General features: G+C 38.8%; 2 protein-coding genes across 2 annotated transcripts in view; both read left to right on the forward strand.

Annotated features, from left to right (window-relative positions):
- Window positions 1–47: 47 nt before the first annotated feature.
- atg9b (autophagy related 9B) lies at window positions 48–12444 on the forward strand. The gene is made up of 13 exons (XM_028592992.1): window positions 48–782; window positions 915–958; window positions 1303–1367; window positions 2776–2946; window positions 4810–4951; window positions 5134–5882; window positions 6246–6399; window positions 6622–6801; window positions 6967–7212; window positions 7466–7704; window positions 7831–7924; window positions 8228–8312; window positions 9041–12444. Exons 1-13 carry the CDS (start codon window positions 674–676, stop codon window positions 9193–9195), a joined length of 2433 nt encoding a protein of 810 aa, XP_028448793.1. The 5' UTR covers window positions 48–673; the 3' UTR covers window positions 9196–12444.
- A 3321-nt stretch (window positions 12445–15765) lies between these two features.
- The window catches only part of obscnb (obscurin, cytoskeletal calmodulin and titin-interacting RhoGEF b), a 54671-nt gene continuing 50781 nt past the window's right edge, over window positions 15766–19655 (forward strand). Inside the window, 3 exon segments of the mRNA XM_028593100.1 lie at window positions 15766–16087; window positions 17784–17977; window positions 17979–18877. Coding sequence (XP_028448901.1) covers window positions 17793–17977; window positions 17979–18877 — 1084 coding nt within the window. The 5' untranslated portion in view covers window positions 15766–16087; window positions 17784–17792.

The raw sequence follows: 19655 nt of genomic DNA on the forward strand, positions 1-19655 counted from the left end.
CCCGGAAATGACGGCGGTTTAAACGGAAGTGATGTCAATGACGATTTGTTGACATTTATTTGTGAAAGACAAAAACAGTGGCTACACACTGGATGGTGTATTTTTGGAAACCAACTAGCTAGGATAGGAGACCTCGCAACAGACTGAAGACCAACGTTTGGTGATTAAAACATACCCGCGTGTATAAAACCAGCTCTGATCAAGATTGGACTTTAAGCAAAGACGAAAAGGATCCACCGTCAGCAGATGGACAGACCAAGCCGGGGAACAAAACAAACCGTTTCACCCCGGGACTGCATGAGTGGCTGAATCATTCACAGGCTAACCAGCCATCAGACATTTATGTTAGGTTGTAATCTTAAACGACGTTAACTAACATTGTTTAGTTAATCTGCCGACGATTTTTGTAGTTAATTCTTAACTGCCACCCAGTATTTTTCATGTTACCATGGTAGTGTAGGGTTACATGAGCGTTGTCCGTCAGACTAGCAAGTTAGCAAGCTAATGTTAGCTGTAGCTAACGTTAGCATTATTTGAACTTGCTTGAAATTGCTTGACCTACTGAGTATCTAGCTACAGAATGTAGCTGAGGTTACGAGACTGCATTCGTGTTATACAGTGTTTACTACAAGTAGCTCGTCAGTTGGGGGTGACCTTAAGAATGTGAAGCACAATGGCCAACTTTGAAGCTTACCAGCAGTATCAGAGAATTGAGGACTTTGAGGAGGACTCACCACCAGGGGAGGAGGATTTACTGGTGCATGTGCCTGAAGGCCTGAAAGGTAAACATGTAATTACGACTGAAGTATGAATTATCTTTAATCTAATTGACTAACTGCACATTGGGTACCTAATGAATGTTGGTTATCTAAAACTATCTATAGATTTATATAATGCTTTCATTTATGTTACAGACTCATGGCACCATATCAAGAACCTGGATAACTTCTTCAAAAGGATATCCTTTTAAATTACAGTACATTTAAATAGCAGGTGTCTCAAACTGTACTTTCAGTGTATATGTCACTGCCCTTATGTCTGACACAAATACTTAAGATGTTTGTCAGTAGTCCTATTTAGAATGTGTTGAATTGAAAATGTTTCCCTTTTTTATCTATCAATGGGAAAGGGACATTTCTAGGGAGCCTTGAGTTTGATGATTAATATATATGTGATACCTCATGTTGTCCAGAAGATTGTCTGTACTTAGTTAAGGTATTTTGAGTGACTGAACAAGTATGTGGCTTTGTTAATTTTCAATAGATAATGCTATTTGAGATTTTCCTTAACCAGCCTGTCCACATCTATCATTTCCATCAAAAGAATGGCTTCGCTTGTATGATGATGTCAGAGTTCTTTGAACTTGTGTAAGTATTAAGTAGTACAGAATTCAGAGTTCAGATGCCTAGAATATGTTATGAGATATGATATGTGTGTAATTAAAAGCATTAGGCTGAGTTTGCAGTTCCAACAGGATGCTTGTTGTCAGTAAGACTTGGGCCTAGTTTATGTCACTGGTCGTTTTTCAAGTTGTTATGACAGTTAAGTGTGCCTCAGGCTTCATCATGTTCAGCCAGATGACTTCAACAGCAGCTGTACTTAGAAGCTCATGTGAAATATTTGTCCTTCTCCAAACACTAAATGATTTTTTGCAGCATTTCTCCTGGTATTACTTATTTTATTTAAGATGTGTTCATGTTGTAGCCTTAATCACAACACAGGCCATTTTTTTATTTTCCATTCCTGCCTGAGATAAGTTTTTGCTGCTACCAGTTGGCCTTCTCTATTATTGGGTCCTGCTGAGTTTTCAAATTGTGACCACAGTTTATTAATATGGGGCTCCTTAAACCATTAGCTGGAGAAAATCTGTCGAAGATTTGTGTACTTTGTCTTAACCTCTACCCAGTATGTTTTTATGTTACCATGGTAGTGTAGGGTTACACAAGTGTTGTCCACATAGAATATCATGCAATATTTCTATGGTTGTATGTCAGACTACCAAGTTAGCAAGCTAGTGTTAGCTGTAGGTAATGTTACCCTTATTTGAACTGCTTGAGCTGCCGAGTAGATAGGTATAGAATTTAGCTGAGGTCACAGGTCTGTGTTTGTTTCATATAGTGTCCATAGTATAGTAGCAAGTGTCTACAAATGGTTCATATAGTGATATCTGTCCACATAACAGCTCAAAACATTAATCACTTCTCAGTATAGTGCACTGTCTGTGGCTTGATGATAAATATAGTCACTTAATTCAATACTGTATGCCAATATTAATCTCTTTTGTCATTGTTATTACTTTGGGTTTTATTTAGAGATGGACCGATAGATACAAGTATCGGTATCGGGAAGTATTGGAGTTTATGCACCGATCCGATACCACGTAATAAAGCCCTAAAGAAAATCTACGTTAAAGTAGTTTATTTATGTTCTTTTTCCATTAAACTGACCGTCAAACTGGATAATAAAAGAAAGTTCTGTGGCATTCATTGTTTGTGTTTGTTCATGTTTTACAAAGAGTTTAACCTGAGCCTGACAGACAACAAAGATAGAAATCATATCACATCCATACAGGGATAGTAGTATACAGTTGTTAAAACATAATAAAATATATGACACACTGATATCGGATTGGTACTCGGTATCGGCCGATACGCAAGTTCAGGTATCGGAATCGGTATCGGGAAGCAAAAAATGTTATCGGGCCATCTCTAGTTTTGTTGCTTGTTGTCATTAAGCATGATGCCTCATGTCTTTTTTTCCATCTCATCCTAACAGTCAGTTGTTGTTTGTTGTCACGTTCACGACGTTCCTTGTCAACTGTGTGGAGTATGACATCCTGTTTGCCAATCGAGCGGTCAACCACACTGGGCCAGGCCATAACCCTTTGGATAGGAACAAGGTCACTCTTCCAGATGCCATCCTGCCTAGTCAGCAGTGTACTCAGAGGTAATCATGTTTTAATACAGTATCATGGAGAACTTTAAAGTGTAAAAATGTATTTTTTCCCTTTGGGTCAAAATGAGTGGAAGGACAATTAATTGAAAAGGTCTCAAACAGTCACATAAAGGGATGTGCCTGTGCTCTCATTCCAGCCAGTTTGATTAGAGGCTTTGTTCTCAAGCAGACATGGTCTTGGATATTATTATAGGCCTTTTACCCTTTTAAAGACTTCAAAGCGATTTCATTTGTCCTGCTTAATAGGTTTGTAATCAGACTTTCTGACTTAATTTGTTATTGGTTTGTGTCAGATGTGGCTTTAGACTGCAAGATACAGTGACATTCACAAGGAAGGAATATGGAATAGTAGCCTATTTAGCAGTACCCTGTGGATTTCTTAATATATCCCAGAAAACCATGAGAACACTCTTGTATTTATAGTCATAGGCAATGCCTCTTTAAGCTCTTTTATTAACTGTCATTACATGATCTACAAAGAAACAGTCTTGTTATGTCACTACTACTCCGTTATTAGCCCACATGAGTATTTATTGCTTGTTTTCATTCTAAAACTGTTGTCCCAAAAGAAGCAACTTTAACACACATCCAAAATATGACAATGTGAACCAAATATTCAATTTTTTATAGTGTATTATCTGCTGAATTAAAAGTTATTCATGTTGGTAAAAGGTCTTAATGCCAGTGGTAATAGCAGATTACAAACTAGGATTAAAGGTTGGATTTGTTTCTAAAAAACAGTTCTATCAAAACACATAAGGTGTTGATTTGAAGTAATAGTGATGTGTCTTTCTAGGAAATATATTTCTTTCTCAGTTTTGTTGTTTATTTGAACCTAAGATTGGTAGCTTCGAGTTGCCACATTCCTACAACCGATGGTTACTTGGAGGAAGGTATTTGTGTACTGTGTTTAGACTCGCTTTACGGAACAGGACAATGTAATTGATAGCTTTGGTGAGGTAAAACTGTCAACAGCCAAGATACTAACAACTCGGCCGGGCCAGCAAGCTGACAACCATGTGACACCTCACACACGCTTTGTTGTCATATTTTTTTTTCTCCAAAATATAGCCTTGTCTCTGCTTGTCTAATGGGCCTCTCATTAATTTGTTCCTGAATTTGACTGTGACTCAATATCAAAGTCATGACGTAAAACCGCTTGGAGATCTAATTTGGGAACAGCGTGTTCCACAGTTTGGAACCTCTCTGTCCTCCTCATATCCTCATAACTTCTCTAATTTCCATTTTAAAGTCTGATGCATGTCCAGATAATATTCAGATTTTTTGTTTATTATATCTGAAAGTTAACTGATATAAAATGATAGAGAAATTATGTGAAAAAGATACAATTGCACTAATATAAACTAATTCCCAGTGTGCTCTGTGTTTTAACATGTAATACACAGAACATTCCTTGATTTTGGAATGAAGTAAGCAGGCTGCGGCTCCCACAACCTGTAAACAGGAGTTTGATACATTATAAGTAACCTACACCTAGAGCAACAGTTGCTTATTTTCTCATCTGTTCATTATGTTCTCAGTTAAATGCAGAATAAAGGGTCAATTTACAATGTCCTAAGAGGAGAGGAGGTGTCCTATGTGTGCCTCTGAGTACCCACTGTAGATGCTATTCTGATTCCCAGATTTCAAATTAGCCTGCCGCCTCACCACTTATAGGATATTTTTAGACTGTTTTTTTTTTGTTGGCTATCTTTCTGTAAATGTCCTGACATGTTTTGAGCACAGCTGTAACTAACATTTACGTTGTCACCAATATCTGAATCACAAAAATCCATTACTTTAAAAGATATATAAAGCCAGCCATGTCTGAAAAGGGCTTTTGTTTCTAATCAGGATTCAAGAGAACAGTTGGATTATATTCCTTCTCATCATGGCAGCCATCTTCTGGATTTATCGACTTGTTAAAGTATTTTGCAATGTTCTGAGCTACTGGGAGATCAGGCAGTTCTACATCAAAGCACTGAAGATCAGAATGGTAAGTGCTACACTTGAATACCTTATCATTACATGCTACAGCAGGTAATCAATCTTGGGACAAATGTCTTATGCTTATAAAACCATGAAGATAACCATGCCTAAAATGATGAGTCATGTTGTCATGCATTGTCTCTGTAGTATTAGTCAGCTTACTTTGTGCTCCTTGCCTCCTTGTTTCAGGATGAACTTTGCAACTTCACATGGCAGGAAGTCCAGGACCGGCTCATCAGCCTGCAACGAGAACAGCAAATGTGCATACACAAGAAAGAGCTGACAGAACTTGACATCTATCACCGCATCCTTCGATTCAAGAACTACATGGTGGCCATGATAAACAAATCACTGCTGCCAGTGCAGCTGCAGCTCCCCCTGCTGGGCAATGTGGTGTTCCTCACGCAGGGCCTCAAGTACAACTTTGAGCTTATTCTCTTCTGGGGTCCTGGCTCCCTGTTTCAGAATAAGTGGAACCTGCACCCCAAGTACAAGCGGAATGGAAACCGCCTCGAGCTCGCACAGCAGCTTAGTAGAGTCATCCTGCTGATGGGTTTGGCCAATTTACTGCTATGTCCCTTCATCCTGGTGTGGCAGGTGCTCTATGCTTTCTTTAGCTATACAGAAGTCATTCGCAGAGAACCTGGAAGCCTGGGCGCACGGCGCTGGTCCCTGTATGGTCGCTTATACCTGCGACACTTCAATGAGCTGGACCATGAGCTGCATGGACGTTTAGGCCGTGGCTACAAACCCACTTCCAAATACATGAACTCCTTTACATCACCAGTGCTGACTGTGCTGGCTAAGAACCTTGCCTTCTTCTCAGGCTCAATTTTGGCTGTGCTCATTGCGCTGACAGTCTATGATGAGGATGTTCTGACAGTGCAGCACATTCTGACTGCCATCACTGTGCTGGGAGTGGTTATTACTATCGCCAGGTGAGTTTTCAGTGCCAGGTTATTTTCCTGTAGCCGTTCCAGGATCGCTGTCAGCAGGTGTTCATATTAAGGAATCTGTCTGTACTTTGTAATTGTTACTCTTACTGTTTATATCATTATATACAGACAACTGTATGCTACAATAGATTACGATTTTCAATTGTTTTGATGTTTTATTAATTAATAATAATTAATTGTAATAGAAACTAGAAGTCATGAATATCATACATATTTTAAGGACATCCTTGTCCCCTTAATCAGTAACAGAATTTCAGTCAAAAATCAAACTACCTGCTACCTGTTTTCCTAATTTATAGTGCTACGTCTGAAAAATGTACATATTTTGTACCTGTCCTACACCAGGTCCTTCATCCCAGATGAGCATATGGTGTGGTGTCCAGAACAGCTGCTGCAGTGCATGCTGGCACACATTCACTACATGCCAGACCACTGGAGGGGCAATGCTAACAAGAGTGAGACCCGTGACGAGGTGGCGCAGCTGTTCCAGTACAAAGCAGTAAGGAATGAAGAAACTCAGTGGATAAGAATGCATTAGTCACAGTCTAAACTAAAGTTATGGATGAGTTTACGTTGTGATTGGTGACATTTTTAATGTGACACCTAGTCGACAAGGAGACTTTTTCAGTCTATTAGTACACTCATTGGATTTATTTATGCGTGTAGAATATGAAGATATTTAAAATTTGACTATGTATAATCAGTGGTTTCTCCAAATCAGGTGTTCATTTTGGAGGAGTTGCTCAGTCCTATTGTCACACCCTTCATTCTCATCTTCCACCTGCGGAATAAGTCTCTAGAGATCATTGACTTCTTCAGGAACTTCACTGTGGAGGTGGTTGGAGTCGGAGACATCTGTTCCTTTGCGCAGATGGACATCAGACGCCATGGAAACCCAACAGTAAGATTTGTTCTAATTTATTATGTTACATAGGATTCAAGCCAGTCAGTTCATTAGCTTTTCTCAAACTGGAGATGTACGACTCTCAATGACAAAAGTGAATATTTATTTTAATGTTGGGATGTTGTTGCTTGAATTGATGTATATCTGTGAATGTTTTTGCAGTGGCTGTCTGAGGGCCAGACGGAGGCCTCCATATACCAACAAGCTGAAAATGGCAAGACAGAGTTGTCTCTTATGCATTTCACCATTAAGAACCCACGCTGGCAGCCACCTCAGGAGAGCTCAGTGTTCATCAGCCATCTGAAGGACAAAGTGCAGCATGATGCACAGGGTGGCCCCTCCACCCAGCTGCTACTCTCTGAAGCTCCTTTCTGTACCTCGCTGCAGTCCAATGAGTCTGGCACTGTGGTAAGAAACCTTGAGGATCACACAAATAACACGCACCACACATTAACTAAACATATTAGTCATGTTAACCATATTGCATTGTTTTTAAATATTGAAAGATGCATGTAGACAGACAGCTAATGTAAGAAACATAAATATGTTTTAGCAACAGCCTACTACGCATTTTCCCTCAAGATAATTATGTCAACTTTTCTACTGCAATGTAATCTTATTCACTAAGTGGCTCTGTATTGTCCTTTGTTGTTGTTTTCAGCCTGATAATCTGTTGGCCGGTGTCCTGGCTCACTCCAATCTAACTGCATCTGGATTACAAGGGCGAGACCATCGCTTCATCCCACCGAGCACCGCTGCTTCTGCCGCTGCCAGTGTCCTGGCCTCTTTCTCCACCTCCCAGCTCCCACATACCAGCCGTGGCCGCTCACATGGCCTCCTGCGCTCATCCGTCCCCCCCGAGAGCACAATGTACCGCAGCGATCGCACCATCATTGACAGGTACTTATCACACCTAACATTTTCTACTGCATTGTTTACATACTGTGGCTAGAATAGTGTTTGGTGAAATTGAAAAATAAATGCAAATGCTTGTTATCAGCTTTGGTTAACATGTTTCTTTTTCAGTTTGTCTAACAGTGACTCTTGCATCCGGAGCAATACACTGCACTCAGAGTTTGCCTCAGCAGAGATGAGTCTCCATGCCATCTACATGCATGAGGTAATTGATTAATTAATTTATTGCATATATATATATATATATCTTTCTCTGTTGTGTGCCTGGAGTTTAAAGTGATACTCCCTAAGACATATCTTTTGATCAGCCATCAGCTTGAATTCATGTCAGGTAGAAAGGATTCCAATGGTGACCAGTTTTTATGGTTAAAAACATCCTCTTTCAAGGTGTTGTATAGTTGATACTAAAACATAGATTTCAGGTGGAGTAACACTTTTCAGTATCACTTGTAGAACACTAGTCTAGAGCTCAGTTTTGCTGTACTTTGACAACTGCTTGTCCCTCCAGCTCCACCAGCAGAGCTCCCACCCACAGAGGACTTTGGAGCAGTGGCAGAACCCAGTGCCAATGAGAGATCTACACACAAACACTGGTAAATGAAAATCTTGTTTTTCAATAGCCTTGCAAAATATATAGCCCTATAGCTGAACAGCAAATGACAAGTTACTATCAGTGTGCAGTTATGTTTGATTAAGGTGAGTTTGAGTTAAAATATATAGATATTAACATTAAATCTATTGACTGGGTAATGTAAAAAAAAAAAAGATTGCTTGTAGTGCTGAAATCATGGTCATGACCTAAATTTGCAGCACTTAATTACACACTCCAGTTAGAACAACTACAAATTGAGCAGAGCCTTAAATGGCATTAGATTAAATTAGAATAGATATTAGAAGCAATTATGTCTGCTTTAATATTTGTCAAACATACGTTATACAACATGGTAATACAGTACAGAAACCAAACCTGCACCGACAACTTGGCAAGCAACAGTAACATAACTTCAAATATGAAGCTCATTGCTACTTATTACAAGTTTCAAGTCTATTCAAGTTTATTTTACAACTATATTAAAATGAATGGAGACCAATGGCTGCCAGAGAGGGTATAAAAACACAATATAAAAAAAGTCAAGTATATGATTTGTAGTAAATTGACTAAAACACTGGTATAATAATTTTTAATGATTATTGATGCATAAGAAAATGTATTAAGGGTTTATACACAGGCATTGAGCAGTATGTAAATTGGTGACCTGTCTTTAAAAGCTTTAAAGCTTACAAACAAGAATAAACACTTTTGTATCAATACTCTTATCAGGTTTCCAGGCACATAGTGGCCTTGGCTCCAGCATTTCAATGCCCACCACTGTCCACCTTGGTGGCTGGCAAGAGAAGGAAGAAGAGGAGAATGAAGATGATCAGGAGATTAACAGTGGATCTACTCTTAAACAGGGCACTGGGAGTAGTTGTTGAAGTGCCTTAGGTCATAAGGTATATGTTCTCTTTTAAACTCTGTAATATGACACATGTCTACGATCTATGCTTTGTGGTTCTGTATCCTGTGTGTCTGTCGAACCCAACAACAATGGCCTTTTATCCTATTAGGGATACATCGCCATGATAATTTCTCCTCTCTTTTTTTATTTTTTATAGTGTTTACATTTTACTTTCTTCTATGAACATTGTGGCCTTAGATGATTTTCGTGGAGAATTTAGCATGGACCTTTAAAACATCATTAAGCATTTGTTGTAGGAGGGGCTCGTTGAATAACCACTGTCTTTGCACCTCGACGCCTCTTCCTGTCATATCAGGCAGACTATGGCATCAGGGAAACCATATGTCTTCCGTCCGATCCATCTTGATTTTCTCATAAACTTGTACAGACAAACTGTGTGTAAAGTGACCGAGAGGCAATATAGTGTATTCATAGGATCCGTGTGTGAAAAGGAGTACAAAAGGCTTATCACGACTTCTGCTGAGTCTGTGTGTGTGCACACTTCAAGTATTTGTACATCACAAAGATTTACAGCGCGAGTCTAATTGAAGTTTCTCACAGTGATGATCTGTGCAACAGAGACTGCAAACTGTATCGTAGCTGCCTGAACAATTTTGATCACCTGAAAAAGAAAATTCAATATTTCAGGTTGTGCTGTTTTGACTGGTGATTTGTAAATACTCTGTTTGCATCTTACTTATCCTTTAAAAATCCACATTTTTAATACCAGAGCTAATTCTTGAAAAAGATACCAAGTATTTATATAAAGAAAAAGAGCTGACCGTACAGGAGTCATACTACTAAAACACCATGTGAACCTGCAAAAACATCTCTTTAAACCAGACCTACACATGCTTTGATGCTGCTGTCTGTGTTTAGTGGTCCTAAATACAGATTTTGTTCAGTATTAATATTTTCACAGCTAAGGACACTGTTCCTCAAAAACATACTTAAATCATGGGCCCCAAATACACTTGGCATCAAAATCCTAATGCAGATATAAGATCTATTTAAGCTGTACACAAAGTCAGCTTTATGCCTTAACACCCATATAAAAAAACATGCATTTAAATCCTAGTTTTCCGTATTACCTCAGTGGTGGTGAAGAAAAACTAATACTCCAATCAATACCTCTGCAATGTAATTACTCTTGTGTAAATATACAGTATATAGTACAGTACATATGGGGTTCTTTGCAGTGTGCAGATACATCTTTTATCTGCATTTAGATTTTAATGGCAGTTGTAAATGGATCATGTTCTGTTTTTATTTCCTGCCCCGCAGATGTTTTAGGTCAAGCATTTATGTCCTGAAATCGTGGGGCGGAATCTTTTATTTATGTTTTTCAGAACAAAACAGGGTGGTATTGCTTTTAAAAATCTTTGTTGTGCACATTAGCATTTTGTTTGCGTCCTTTTTCCAAAATGCTCACGTAAAAAATGGAACTGCATCATAAGGGCTGATTTCAGATTGTGCGCTGTTGCGTCCACAGCTTTAGGTTTGGAGATTTTAGGACAGCAGTTCCTCTCATTTTTGGCTTTGTACTTTTCAAAGTAAGAGCATGAGGAGAAAAAAGCCTTTTCAGTCAGCATCATGTTTTAGCTTTAGGTTTATTTATTACCTGTTCCCCCCAGCTACAGTATATGTGTAATATTTATTTGAAAAAACAATATTTAGATTGTTTTGTAAAATAATTTACTTTCACAAGATCTTGTTGTTGAAAGAAATGGCATGTCCCCCCACAAAGATAGAAAAAAAAAAAAAAGATTTATTTTGAAATTCTGATAAAGGTTTTGTTTATGCTAAGATAACATGGTCAGCTGCATGATTTTGAATGTGATTTACACTTAAAATATACTTGGACTAAATCTGCTTGTTGATGCAGTGCGCAAAAATATATATTTTACCCATTTTTAATTGCATTCTTCATAGATCATAGTAATATAGATGTCATCCTCCACAAGTTAAGACTTCAGATGGTACAAATGTATCTTTGCCCTTTGCGTGTTCAGAAACTATAAATTACACTTTCATTGTGAGTGTGTCTGTGGAAGGAATGAGTTTTGACACCATGCTAACATGAACCTCGAATTTTGCACTGACAGAAAATAACTTTTTTTTTTTTTTTTTTTAAACGTGTGTGTGTGTATATATGGTGTGTGTGTCTATATACAGTACTTGCATCAGTTACATTTAAGGAAGTGCAGATCTCAAAAGGGACACTGAGTGAGTCTCCATCCGGAATGACCTCTTCTTGTTGTTTGTATATACAGTATAAGCAAAGCATCGGCAAGTATTGTATCATTGTTGTCTACAGTAGACCCACCTGGAAACACTGTGGTCAATCACATAAGGTCATTCTTACCTCTGGTCAGTAAAAGTCCGCCCTGTAGAGAATGGTGTGTGTGTGTGTTTCTGTCACACTGTTAAATATGCTTACATGGGTATTGTGGTCACTGTCCATTTGTGCAGTGAGTTTAAGTTGTAGAGACACTGGAGCTCAGCTTTGTGCACGGAGTTGATTTCCTTTGATGGTCTCCACATTTACACCTCACTGTTATGTTTCTTATTTTATTTGAAGCAGTGCCTTAGTATTAAGGTTTAGTAATTGCTCTTTATAGAAGCCATTTCATGTAAACCGTTGGATTTACTTACACAGTTTTAGCAACACATACTATGTACACTATTTTTTTGGCAAGTCATTGTGTATAGCATCAAGCATGTAGTGAAGTTGTGGATGTGGCTCGTAAGATGAGTTGTAAACTGATTTTGAGATCTTGGGTCAGCCTGTTGCATCCGACAGCACACTTCTTCTTATCATGGTGTATACATTTATACTGTCCTCAATATCCTAAAGAAGCAGGAGTGTGCCTTGTAATGGCCGGTGTCATCGCGGCCAACCTTCTCATCTTACTATGGTTTCTTATCCACTATACACCAGTCTAACAATCACAACGACTGGAACAAGGTGCTAAGTTTTCATCCTGAAATGTTTTTTTATTTTGTTACATAGGTTTTTCCTTTGTTTTTTTCTGTAAATTAAGAAACACACTAGCTGAAAAATGAAACATGCCAAAATAACTTGTTTTCCACACAGCTTTACAATACTTGTGTTGTTTTTCTATGAGTGAATAGAGAGGCAAATAAATCATATTTTGAGTGTATTTAATCACAAGTGTGGTTGATTATGCAATGTTTATTTGAAATAAAAATCTATTTAAATTTTCATTTTATGTGTTGTATATTGCTGTTGCTAGTTTGCATTGTCAGCTTGTGAAATTACAATGTGAAAGCTTTTTGCTACAAGTCTTGGAAATATCTGACTGATATATATGTATTGATGCTTTTCTCCTGAACTGAAGAGGAATCATTTTGCATTACAACTTGCATTCCTGATAGTGTTTATTTAGCAATACTCAATGATTAAGTAGAGCCTGATAGCTCAGTCTGTGATGTCCTAATATGGTCACAGTAGAGAGATAGAGACAAACACTCTGTACAGTGACTAAATAAACTGAAGCATACTTAAATCTTTGTGTGAGATTTAAAACTGACTTTGGTGACCTCTAGTGGTAGTATGAAAAAAAGACGCTATGGTAAACTGCAAATCAAGGTGCAGCATAACAATACAGACAAATCAATCAACCACTGAAGAAAATAATTAACCAACAAAAGAACTACATATACTTAATGACGAACATCTAAAAGAGTAAAATAGTTAATATTACATTTGCATCTGATAGATTTCTATGTGTCTGATAAATCATGTTTTTGTCTATCTTTTGAACTTTTATTTCACCTTGCCTAAGAGTTCACTGGCGCAAATCCTCAAAAAAGAAGACACAGACTTTATGTTAATCTATTCAGGATTTATTCACATTGTTACATGCCACGTCTGCTTTTGTGCTAATTTTTTGTAGATTCAATATTTTTGTTTGTTTTCTTTTTGTGGGTAAGAAAAGTCAGACTTTTGACATGATTCAGCGACTTGACTTTTGTTTCATGGTTTTCTGTGCTGCCATCTCATTGCCCTATGTATCCCTGTTGTCTTACTCTGTCAATATTGTAAATGCTATCCACATTGTAAATAAACACTACATGCCTCTATTTTAAGACACTATATTGTCTCATATATTGTGTTTTTTTTTTGTTTTTTTTTTTTTTTTTTTTGTATCCAGTTCCAGCCCCCATAGAACATTTTAGAGAAATAAATGCCATCTGCTGTTCATTCTTAGCTGTCTGTCCTTGGTGCGACTGTTATTTGTCTCACTTGTCGTCTGGTATAAATGTTCTTTTGAGGTAACACCCATGTGTTTCGGCTGTGAACATGATATAACGGTAACCTTATTCTTGAAATGGCTAAGAGGTCAGGAGAAGGGCCATGTGGGTCAGATATTGGAGAGTATACCATGCTGTGAAAATTGTCTCATCACAAAGCAATGTTTTACTTGGGATTTTTTTATTTATTGAACTCTATGGTTGCTAAACAGCATAGCCAGGTGTTATGTGCCTGTCTGCTGCCCTCTGCTGAATTGTGAACCAGGGTGACTACTGGCTGAGAGTGACTTTTGGACGATTACCAAAGGTTGTGGAAATACCATCCGTATCATTTGATGCTGTTAACTGATTGGGCATCAATAAATGTAGACCACATAAAGAGCAAAGGTTGAGGAGAAAAACAATGTGAGGTAAGTTCAACTTTAAGTTTATATAAAGTATTCTTTTATTTATCCCTTATATTACATATTGGGGATCTATGCTTAGATGGATGTGGGACAGACACAGATGAAAGAGTTCTCTATCAATGTGTTGTCATTTTTCTTTTTCTCAGTACACTTTCAGGAGCATGGAAACCAAACACAGTAGCCAGAACAGAATGCAGCAGAGGCAAGCAACAACAGTGGATTACTGTCTGCTAGAGTTTCGGGGAGTTTAAATCAGGGTCCAGGCGACCTGCTGCTGTCAGTCATTGGCACTGGGGGAAAGCCCACTCTGGAAGACCAAGAAAATACCATGGAGGCCAAAGAATAGGGAGGAAAGGGACAAGACCTTTTATCCCTTGTTTTTAGACACTATAAGCATTAAATATAAGGCACATCATTCTGTCTCTAAATCTATGATCAAGTAGAGCACAATACAAACCAATGCCCTGCTATCTAATGATTGCCATGTCACACTGAATGATTGTCATGAGACATACATTGAACACATTACTGTATTTTTAGGCTTTTGTACAATATGAAGTCATAACTTAATTATGGGCCTGACCAGCTGGGTAGAGCAGCTGTCAACATGGTGGCAGTGGAATACAATGTGTCACAAGCTCTGGGTCAAGTTCAATCACATTTACATTCAATAGAAATTTAAGCTTAGCACATACTGCATATACGTACATAATAACAAAGTTTCTAGTCTTACTCAGAAACTACTATCCAGATGAAAGGGAAGGTTACTAAGAAAATGGACAGAATGAATGAAGAATTTGAGCAGTGAGCAAAAAGACAAAAGAGTCAACGGTCCATGATCATATGAAGTAATGCATTGTTTTTGTTTAGAACTTTTGAGAAATTATGACAGTCTATAACCACTTTATGCTGGTAAAGTCCTAGTGAAACAGGAAAATGACACAAAATACGGTCAACATTTTGGAAAATATACTTGTTTTCCAAATACCACAGTCTAATTAGAGTAATGATATCAATTTCAATTCTGTGCATTAAGTACACAGATCACAACAGGTGTTAGATATAGTGTAGCTGAAAAATTAAAAGAATAGGGAAACAGTTAAACCTCACTCACAACCGGTAAAAATATGACAAAAGAACACCGATGCTAAAGTGAACTTCACATTCAGCCTCTTCAGATTTAATTTGGCTCATCCTCAAGCTCAGCTCGCACTACACACTGTGGTAAGATGAGCCAAAAGATCATTAGATACAGATAGAGGTGACTAGAGATTGATTTGCATGTCACTGATTTGCACATACAAGAAAGACCCAAAAGTACAAGTGAAGTTATAAATCTTTTTTGTTTTTTCTCAACTGGAGTCTGAAGCCATTAATAGTCCTGTATTATACAATTTTCTGCCATTTCTGTCTGTCTGTGAGTCTGTAGTATGACTCCATAGTGACCCCAGTCGAAATGTGTGATTGAATACTTAAAATAGCACTTAAGTACATTTGTTTGGTAATTTTTCACCACTGCATCACGAAGGCTATCATATTTCATAAATTAATGTGTTTTGTTTGTAAAATCTTAATTTGCAAAGTAAGCTGTCAGATAGCCTTTATGTAGTGGAGTGAAAGTATAAAGTAAAATGGAAATACTTAAGTAAAGTAAAAGTCAAAATTGTACTTAAGAGCAGTACTTGTCACCACTGCTGAAACCTTCCACTCAGTAATATTCTGTGTAGTTGTTTATGACTCAACTGTCCGACATGTAGTGTGCAGCCCAGCAGCAGTGTGCAGCCCAACAGAGGCCAGGCTCGCCTGCTCTCCATGTCGACCTTACAACAGCCTATCTCCTATCTCCTATCTCCACAGTAAATGACAAGTCTATTTTGGAAAAGGAGGCTGCGCCGAAATAAGCACGTCAGCTATTTGGCATCCTGAGGTACCGGAGAAGAAAGAAAAAATAAGTCTAGTCAACCGCCCACCGCAGGAGACTGGGGGTGATGTTCCACCATTCTGGATTTACAACCATTTCAAGGATATTTGTGCACAGAGAAGAAATTTTTGGTGGGACTTCTAAACACTGATATTGGAGTAACGTTAGGCTATCATCCGGAAATCTTGACGGCCAACTACGTTTTAGCCCACATGATTCAGCGCCCGTTTTACCTGAGTGGCTGAAGACTCGAGGAGAAAAAAGTAATGTTAGGCTAAAAAAAAGATGCTACATTAAAAATACCGAGAACTTGGCCGAAGTTATAGCAATTTTTCTATTTATTTCTACTTAAATTCGTATGCGTATTTTCACACCTGTGACGGTCAACGTTAACGGCTGCTTTGAGTTAACATTAGGTAACGTTAACCTAGCTAATTTTACAACTTCCAGTCTCAGTTAGTTAGGCTTACATGCGATTTAACTGTAATTAGAAGCGTGTGTGCTTCAGTTTTTTGCAGTTTTACATACCGTAAGTTAGTGTAATTTAATTCCAACATAATTTTTTAAAGACATTTTAATTAGCGTATAGAAAACTGTGATAAACTTTAACTATGTTTCTGAAGTGGAAGCTTTATCAAACAGCTGATATCTCTTTCGCTTCTACAAATGGCAATGGACAGAGACGGGCTCTGACAGCTGAGGTTATTTTTGGGACAGGCAGTTCAAGCGTAAGAGGTGACAAAGCTGGCAAATGTCACCCTTTGAAAGGCACATATCTGCTCTATTTGACCTTGTTACAGTGGAATTAGTTTGTTGTTGTGTTGTTAAACTACCTTCCTATTGAATAGGCTGTATGACATGAAGTTAAGTGTTTGTATTGATGAATTACTGCAGGGCCAGGACAAGGGACATGTTGACTGACACTTACTGTAACTGCCTGCCATAAATATGCCTATCTGGACTGTCCCTTTATGTCTATTTTCATAGCATAACATATTTATAGAGTAACGTTACACTTAACATTAACTGCCACATTTTACAATGGTTTGGATGCATTTGACATGGTTTCTTTATAATTTATTGTGTGGCCAGCAATTATTAATAATAATTGACACAACCTTTTATGAACATACAAAATGTGTAGCCTAATTTGTTGCAGTTCAGCAGAAATAGCGTTTGTTTTTCCTAAAACAATTTAAAAAACTGCAATTTATCCATAATTTGTTATTGTTCCCAAATTAATTACTGAAAATGACTTTGGTGTTTAGTAGCTATAGCAAACTATATCAAGCTACTACTTGCTGTTTTGCCAGCTATGCAAATTATTAAAATGACTTAAAGGTCCCATGGCGTGAACATTTCACTTTATGAGGTTTTTTAACATTATTATGCATTTCCCCAGCCTGCCTATGGTCCCCCAGGGGCTAGAAATGGCGATAGGTGTAAACCGAGCCCTGGGTATCGTGCTCTGCCTTTGAGAAAATGAAAGCTCAGATGGGCCGATCTGGAATCTTGCTCCTTATGAGCTCATAAGGAGCAAGGTTACCTCCCCTTTCTCTGCTTTGCCCGCCCAGAGAATTTGGCCCACCCATGAGAGAGAGACATTATGGCTTTCAAACGAGCAAAGTGGCAGTTGGTCCAGGCCACACCCTCACCCTCCACCTTGCCCCACCCTCTCTCCTCCTCAATAGCTGCAGACACAGAAATGGCACATACTAAGGAAAGCTCATTGTGGGACTGGCTCTAGTGGCTGTAATTCTGCACCAAGGGTGAATTTCGGGAAAGAGACTTCAGATACAGTATTAGGGGACCACTAAGGCCTATATAAAAGCATCCAAAGAGCACCATGTCATGGGACCTTTAAGTGAATGTGACACGTCCCGTTCAATGTTGCATATTATTTCTTGTAAATCCCTCCCTGGTACTGTATTGTAATATTCTACTTTTCTTTGATTACAGGAACAAACAATGGATCAAAACTTGTTCGGTGGAGTCCCCAGGTTTCTCACCCGCCCAAAGGCATTCTCAGTGTGTGCAGGCAAGGATGCCACACTCAGCTGCACTATCGTGGGCAGCCCAACTCCACTGATCACCTGGGAAAAGGATAAGCTTAAGCTGACATCTGGGGGACGCTTCAAGACCGTGGAGGATGGAAATGTACCGCCTGACCATCTATGAATTAACACTGGAGGACAGTGGTCAATTCATGTGCCGGGCCAAAAACAGCATTGGGGAAGCTTATGCTGCTGTTACCCTCAAAGTGGCCCTGCCCTCAGAGATGGCCCAGAGGGCCCCTGTTTTCATAGTTAAGCCTACCTCTACACGTATAGGTTTGGGAGGTGATGTCGTTTTCCACTGCCGGGTTGCAGCTTACCCTGAGGCCAACTTTGATTGGGAGAAAGATGGGCGCTACATGGGGGAGACTAACCGTATCAAGATTGTTTCCGACAGTGACAGCAGCACCTTAAAGATTCAAAGTGTGCGGAACCTTGACAGTGGCACCTACACCTGCAGGGCCCAGAACACGGTTGGCCGTTCTCACGCTGCAGCAGCTCTTGTTGTAGAGGCCCAGGATTCCAACCACCTGGCTGCAGACAAGAACACCTCCCTCCTTTCTCACCTCCAAAAGCGCAAGGAGGAAATGAAGAAGGACATTTCTATCTATCGCACTGAAGAAAGCAGATCCTCTCTTTCTTCCTCCTCCACAGTCAGCATCACAGATGGTTTGAATTCCCACAGTCTGGAACATGAGCTGAGGGCATCTGCGCTGGCAAAGCTGCCCAAAGGTGTGTTCACCCGTACCTGCACAGTGACTGAAGGCAAACATGCCAAACTCAGCTGCTTTGTGACAGGTCACCCTAAACCCCACATTATCTGGAGGAAGGATGGAACAAACATCAGCGAGGGCCGCAGGCATGTCATTTATGAGGACCAAGCTGAAAACTTCATCCTTAAGATCCTGTACTGCAAGCAGAGTGATAATGGTCTCTACACGTGCAATGCAACCAATATGGCTGGGCAGACCTATAGTGCTGTGTTGGTAACAGTCAAAGGTAAGACAAATTTTATTTTTTAAGAAAATGCTTACAGTACAGTGATACATGTTATATGCTCATTTAAGAGAATCCGCTACAAGTAAGCTATCATTCGAGATATGTTCATGCATGATGTGCATTATCTGTCAGCACGTGTGACATCATAAAGGCTGTAGCTAAATCTTGACCAGTGTTTAACATTTTCAACATATTCCAAGCAAAGGTTAAATGACAAGGCTGACATAATTACATTATTTTATTATTATTAATAAATCCCATAAAAACCAACATTAGTCTCAGCCCCAAGACCCCAAGCCAAATGGTTCCGACTGAAGACACATCTTTCAAAATGGCTCACAAATACACTATAGATGCTAAGTAATTCCTAGACAGCTGGGCACTGTAGTTGTTAGCAAACACAACTGAAACAGGACTATATTGAGCTGAAAATGAATACACATTTGTTCCTCTATGAGTATTTATAACACCAGGATGGTGTATGTTGGATTTACTCAAAATAAACTACAGTGCCTATGTTCATCACAGTGAAGAAAGGTGTCACCCAGTGCAGCAGTGTGGTTCATTTAATGTATTTTAATAGCAATACAAATGGAGGTATATGGCACAGAGGAATAAACTATATGTTAGTAGGATAAACTCATTGTTGGCAACTGCACTACATGTTGTCCAAATCAGTGTACCAAAGTATCATTTCAAAGGTAATATATATACTTTTTTCAACATAGAACCTTATTTTCCAATGCATTGGTGTCTAAGTGACTAAAAATCTTTAACA

Source organism: Perca flavescens, chromosome 12 (assembly GCF_004354835.1).
Source record: "Perca flavescens isolate YP-PL-M2 chromosome 12, PFLA_1.0, whole genome shotgun sequence".
In the NCBI taxonomy this organism is placed as follows: domain Eukaryota; kingdom Metazoa; phylum Chordata; class Actinopteri; order Perciformes; family Percidae; genus Perca; species Perca flavescens.

Coding starts and splice junctions, on each gene's coding strand:
- atg9b (XM_028592992.1), top strand. CDS start 674: ATGGCCAACTTTGAAGCTTACCAGCAGTATCAGAGAATTGAGGACTTT. Junction 4,952..5,133: donor AAGCACTGAAGATCAGAATG/GTAAGTGCTACA, acceptor TCCTTGTTTCAG/GATGAACTTTGCAACTTCAC. Junction 8,313..9,040: donor AGATCTACACACAAACACTG/GTAAATGAAAAT, acceptor TACTCTTATCAG/GTTTCCAGGCACATAGTGGC.